The 6,225-nt window shown below is 35.1% G+C and overlaps 1 protein-coding gene across 1 annotated transcript in view; it reads left to right on the top strand.

Annotated features, from left to right (window-relative positions):
• The first annotated feature begins 418 nt into the window (after positions 1 to 418).
• LOC130444436 (homeobox protein Hox-A4-like) overlaps positions 419 to 6,225 on the top strand; it is a 101,509-nt gene continuing 95,702 nt past the window's right edge. The window contains exon 1 of the mRNA XM_056779562.1: positions 419 to 1,310. Coding sequence (XP_056635540.1) covers positions 590 to 1,310 — 721 coding nt within the window. The 5' untranslated portion in view covers positions 419 to 589. The remainder of the gene's footprint in view (positions 1,311 to 6,225) is intronic.

Genomic DNA, 6,225 nt, shown 5'->3' with positions numbered 1-6,225 from the left:
TTATATTTGTAATTATTATTATTTGGAATAATTTAATATAAATTGGAAAACTGTCCCGGCTTGTATGATGTTGAAATACAATTTTCTCCCATCAGCAATAAAGTAGTTAAACTGTAAAAAGCCATAAAATAAAATAATTTACATTAAGCACAAGCTGAATAATCTCCTAAAGCAAAGTCCCATTTATCTCCACTCCAACAAATGATATAAACGCCAGACTACAAATTAGACAAATGATTGGTGGGCAGACACATAAAACACGATATCGCGCGCTCCTCCTTCGGACCAATGAGTATAGCAGGCGGCATTTTTATAGAAGAATGCCAGTTTCCTGTCGATCTCTCATTGGTAGGAGGTTTAAATAGAAGGCGTTGCGTGCTAAAGACCGTCGACCAGATAGATTGGCATGCGGCCTTTCACTTGTTACCAGATCTGTTAAAGATAGGAAGGTGTTGTTAGGTACCTTCTTAGCGCTTTGACGTTTTTTTGCCGTCTGAATAGCCGTGTTTGTGATTAAGTGACTGTAGTTAACGTGTTAAAAAGATGTGCTATACAGACAATTAGTGTTCTTATTTCTTTCGGTAAAATCATGCAAGATTTTGAGAGCTCATCTCCTGTCAACGAAATGTCACCGTACTTAGGATCCAAATACGAAAGTCCAATATCTTCCAGATCACCAAGTCCCAATTTACCGTCTACACAAGCAAACGATCAAAAGTATATGTCAGAAGATGAAATTTCCGTAGGATGTCCCAGTCCGGCTTTACAATCCTCTCCTAATTACAGGAGATCGAATGGAAATAGTCCTTCATTTTCCTCCGGTTGTAGATGTTCAGAAGAACACGAAGACTACTTTAAACCTTTGAAAAAACTAAAGATGATCGAAGAGAGACGGTTATCGCCGACGGTAGACGTCGAGGAGAGGCAAGACGGTGTAAAAAGTTTCTCAATTGCCGATATTCTCAATCACAAACCATCAAAACCCGCTTGTAACCGCATCGTAAGGCCGTGGGACATAGATCCCGAAGTAGAAGCGCATCAACAACGGTTAGAAAGTTTCCATAGACAGTTAAAAGTTCAACAATTGGCGTTATTGAGACCTGAGTTTGCGTTTAATGTTAGTTATACTTCTGAGACTGGTAGTGACAGATCTTCTAGTGTTGCGAGCGACTGTTGTTCACCCGATATTGTTCCCGTTTCGATCCAGAGACAGAGACAGCAAGGGAAGCAGCCCGGAGCGACTCCTTTGGATGCTCTCTTCCAAATGACTTCCAAGACGTTTGATTCGTCAACGGGAGAAAGTAGTGCTGGTAAGTATCAATAGTCTCAGACTGTTTAAGTAGAATTTCGAGGATTAACCCTTACCCTCACTATTATGTTTTTTCGATTATTTGATTAATTTATAATGTCCTAGAAATAATCGATTTATCAAAATAACCTCCAAATTTGATTTACGATATATCACGTTTGAAAAGAAATATGGGAAAAGTAAATTCCGTGGAACGAAAAAATGAAAATACCTAATTAGAAAAGCTACAACAGTTGTAATTTAGAAGAAATCTAACAATTTATAATGTTTCCGATATTACGAATAATAGTACTTATATTGGATGGGAAAATTAACCAAAAAGAAGATACAGGAATGAACTAGTGGAGAGATGGAAGGATACAATTAGAGAGGTAATGGAAGTACGGCATATTATTGCAGAAAACATGTAATGATATATCCAACGAATGACGAGAGATTACCTAAACAAATTTTTTATTGAATATTAGAAGTCAGAGAAAAAGAGAGATTTTAATCAAGATATATTTTATTGAAGGTCACAAAACTCAATAGAAGAACATCTCTGACACGAAAAAAGATAGATTTTAATGATAAATTTTCATTTTGTATTTCACATATTTTCAAGTTCTCGCTCAAAATATTGAATAATGACTGCTCCAAGCAACTATTTAGTTGTTTAGACAATTATAATAAAGTGGCAATTATTTCTGATAAAAACAATTATTAAATAAAATGTTTGCAAAATTGAATAGAGAGAAACTATATTATATAAAACTGATTTGGTAACTTCTTAAAAACATTCACAAAATTGCCTACTCATGAATCAAACTGACAACTGCCAGCTGACGATTCTCAATCGGTACAACTGATGTATTAATGTACAAAAGAATGTAAACTAGCTAGAACTCCATACATAATAAATTCTTTTATTTATCGTTCAAAATAATTGTTAATTAACAAGTAATTTGCTTAAATAATGCAAAATATTACGTACAAACTCATCGTATTGATTCGAGCTTACTAGCCTACGACAATAAAGTAATGGAAATAATGCTGTAAAAATTATTTCTCGTGAAATAATTTCATCGAATTTCCAGACATTGCAGCAATTCTGTGTCAAGTGTTTGACTGGAACCTCTCTGACTATCCTTCCCAGCAGTTGGTTTTATATCTTTTATCAATTCATAATACGTTTCTTTTACGATGGTTTCGATTTTAAAGAGTATTAAGAAAGCTACGGTAACACTGGAATCTTTCTGGAAACCAAAGGCAGAATGCATTGTCGTGATGCATCACCTAATTATTTACGATATCGAGGTCTATCAATTATTTTGCTATGGAATCTGTGCAGGTGGAATGAACCTTTCATTAACCACCCAGCGGGTGCCAAAGAAACAGATAAAATTGTTTGGTTTTAGATTTTTTGGTTATACTTAACTACTGTTGACACTAGCTCTTCGTTTCCATGTCATAATGAAAGAAACAACTTTCATTATCCGTACTAATGCAAACCTACAGCATAGGATCAATATCTGCCTGTTCCTAACCTGTTTTGGAAAGCCGTTTGTGGTCAAAGACTGCTTGATGGTTCCACGGTTGATATTTAGTTCCTCTGCTATTATTCAAACCCTTAACCCACGATCATTGGCGCGCTGATGGTGGTCTTTCGTTCGATATTCCCTTTTTTTACCACTAAGACACTAACACGCAGATGAGAGAGAAATAATGTTCGTCGCATTTGTGAAAAATTAGATAAAGGTGGGTTACCACATTATATTGGTGGTTTCGTTGTTTAAGTGTGACCACAAGAGTTGCAAGAGACTCATACTTCTAATTACTATTTTTCAAATAAAAATTAGTATTTTATGTATAACACCTACCTTTTTCTCACTGGCAAAATAAAAGCGGAAAAACTAAATTCAATCAGTGGGAATCTCCGATTCAATTTATTAAAACGGCAATTCAATATTTCAAAAACGTTTTCCAATTTTTGTCATTTTGCTTCAATTATGAAAATTACAACATTACTTTTCAAGTATTTATTAAGGTATTAAGAATCGATCCCGATTCCTCCAAATTCATTTCTGATTTTTCCAAAACAATTAAATTTGTTCCAAAGTCATCAACAGCAACCCAAAAAATATGGAATTTAGTATAGTGCATAATCATACAAGATCCAAAATAGTCAATTTTTCGAAAATTCGAAAATTGAAATATGAAATTTAAATTTGATATGAATATATTTCTTATAATTCATGAAGTTTATGATATAAAGGTTTTATTTCATTTTGTTCAACCACACTGTATAATAGAATAATTATATTTTGCGATCACCCATGTCCAGTTGGAGGAATAATCCAAAATTTAATATTAATTATATAGACAACCATTGATTAAAAAGTGTTTCTTCCGATAATGATTAAAATTATTGTTAATCTCGTGAAAAAAAATTTTAATAATGTTCCTGATTTGTTCTTCTTTTTTACCACTTGTATATATCCAAGGGAGAAAAGAAAAATCAATTGTTTCTTAAGAGCAAAGGTGTCGTTATCACACCATTGAGTTGTGCTTCACATTCACATCACATCTTTTCACAAATGCAGGTGAAAATATAGTTTGTATTAGCTCTAAAGTAGGTATTATCATTTAATTTTCTAACCTAGTCTTCTGGATCAAATCGATTACCTTGCTTAACTTGATTGTTAGATAGCTATTAGTGTTGATCAGCAGATGTCACGGAAAGACGAATTAGTTCTATATCTGTTTACCTTCCGTATATTTTTATAAAATGTAGATATCTATACATACCATATCATTCATTTGTTTGAAACATTGTCTTTCTTTTCACAAAATCACAAAAAATTTGACATTCAGCGATTGGTATTGAGGATATCATAAACTATAGGAAATGGGCGAATGGCGACAACGTTTCTAGAAAGAAGATTACGAATAGTAGTTGATTCATCATATAGAAACAGCGAAAGTACTACTAACGTTGTTAGAAACCACGAAGGCGATTCTGTGAATTGAATAGAGACAGCAATTTCAGAATGAGTTGTGATAGCCAAAGGAATCATTGTTTCTAGTATGAACCAGCCCGATAAAGATGCATTTGGAGAGCACTTTTGGTCAGATACCTGTTCTATTGCGAGAGTTAGCTAAAGCGGATTTGGTTTTTGGTTACAAATAATCCCAGGGAATTTGGGAATGTTGGTCGGACACCTCTGTAGAGATGTTCCTCGCTAGTGAGATGAGACTATAGTGGACTTGGCTGTTGGATACAACTAAACCCAGTAAATATAGGGTTGGGAGGGTCTTCACGTCAGATTCCTTTATAGGCCCTGTTCGCTAGTAAGATGAGGTTATAGAGGACTTGGTTTTTTCATTATAAGTAAAGCCAGTTAATATGAGAATGAGGAGCTCGTTAGGTCAGACACCTGTAAAGTTGCTCTTGGTTAGAGAGATGAGACTATAGTGGATTTGGCCTTTGGTTACCACTAATCCCAAAGGATATAGGGCAGAAGAGGTCTTCAGGTCAGACATCTGTAGATGTGCTTATTGCCAGCGAGATGACACTATAGACCACTTGGCTGGGTTGGGAAGGTTAGGTTCGATAGCAAGATGAGGCTATAGAGGACTTGGTTTTAATTACAAGTAAACCCAGTTAATATGAGAATGAGGAGCTGTAAAGTTACTTTTCGCTATTCAGATGAATAGTGGATTTGGCTTTTGGTTACAACTAATTCCAAAGGATATGGAGCGGAAGAGTTCTTCAGGTCAGACACCTGTAGATGTACCCTTTGTTAGCGAGATGAGGCTATAGTGGCTTTTGGTCACAACTAATTCTAGTGAATATGGGGTTACGGAAGTCCTAGGGTGGGGTAGGGTAGATTCCTGTAAAGGTTCGGTTCGCTAGCAAAATGCCGCTACATTGGACTTGGTTATACTTACCTTTAATTCCAATGAATATAATGCTAAAAAACCTTCATGTCAGACACCTGTAAAGGTTGGGTTCGCTAGCAAAATGCCGCTACATTGGACTTGGTTTTACTTACCTTTAATTCCAATGAATATAATGCTAAAAAACCTTCATGTCAGACACCTGTAAAGGTTCTGTTTGCTAGCAAGATTAGGTTATAGGCAACTAAGCCCGATGAATATCAGTAAATAAATATTATGAAACGCCCTTTGCGTTACAATACCTATATATCATCTTAGTTTGTGAGATGTATTGGCTGCAAATATCTACTTATATTGGATAATATGTTGCTACTATTGGTCATCAATTGTTTCATTGAGTTTAATTGAGGAAACAGAATTCTTTCATAGGTATGATATTGAACCACTTGGTCTAAACTCGAACTGATTTTGTTTAGCTGTAGTCTAATCGTCTAATCGAAAAACAAACAGTGTGTAGGGTAGGGTATTTTGCTTAAACGAATCCTCTATAGAATGTATATTAAGAAATCACCTACTAATACACCATCAAGCACGGCACGATCGATTTCCGTACGGTCTTAAATTAAAAAAGCAGCCGCTGTGTGAGGTCCACACCGCCTAGTTGGTAGAGGTGCGGAGAACGAACGAAGAATATACGTATTAAGATAGCCGTTAGCTCACCATAAAATGTGTAGAGGACTAGAACTAATCATCTATCATTCGAAATTATTGTTATAAAAGAGGCGGTATCTGACACGATTAAGGACTAGAAATTTGACGTTTTCGTTTAAAAACTATGATATTGGATGATGGACTGCTTATTCAAGAAGCTCTATCTTACGAAATATTCTCGCGACTTATCTTAGTCAAATCGACTGAAAATGAACTTGAGATGTGTAAGGAAAATCGAAATATTTAACAGTGTAGAAAACGAAGTTAACCAAGTCGTACGGAGTCAAAATAAACTCATTATTACTACTTATGTAGTATACATAAAT

This window comes from Diorhabda sublineata, chromosome 1 (assembly GCF_026230105.1).
Source record: "Diorhabda sublineata isolate icDioSubl1.1 chromosome 1, icDioSubl1.1, whole genome shotgun sequence".
NCBI lineage: Eukaryota > Metazoa > Arthropoda > Insecta > Coleoptera > Chrysomelidae > Diorhabda > Diorhabda sublineata.
Note: the sequence above shows the minus strand (reverse complement) of the source record. Positions and strands in the feature narration are given on the sequence as shown.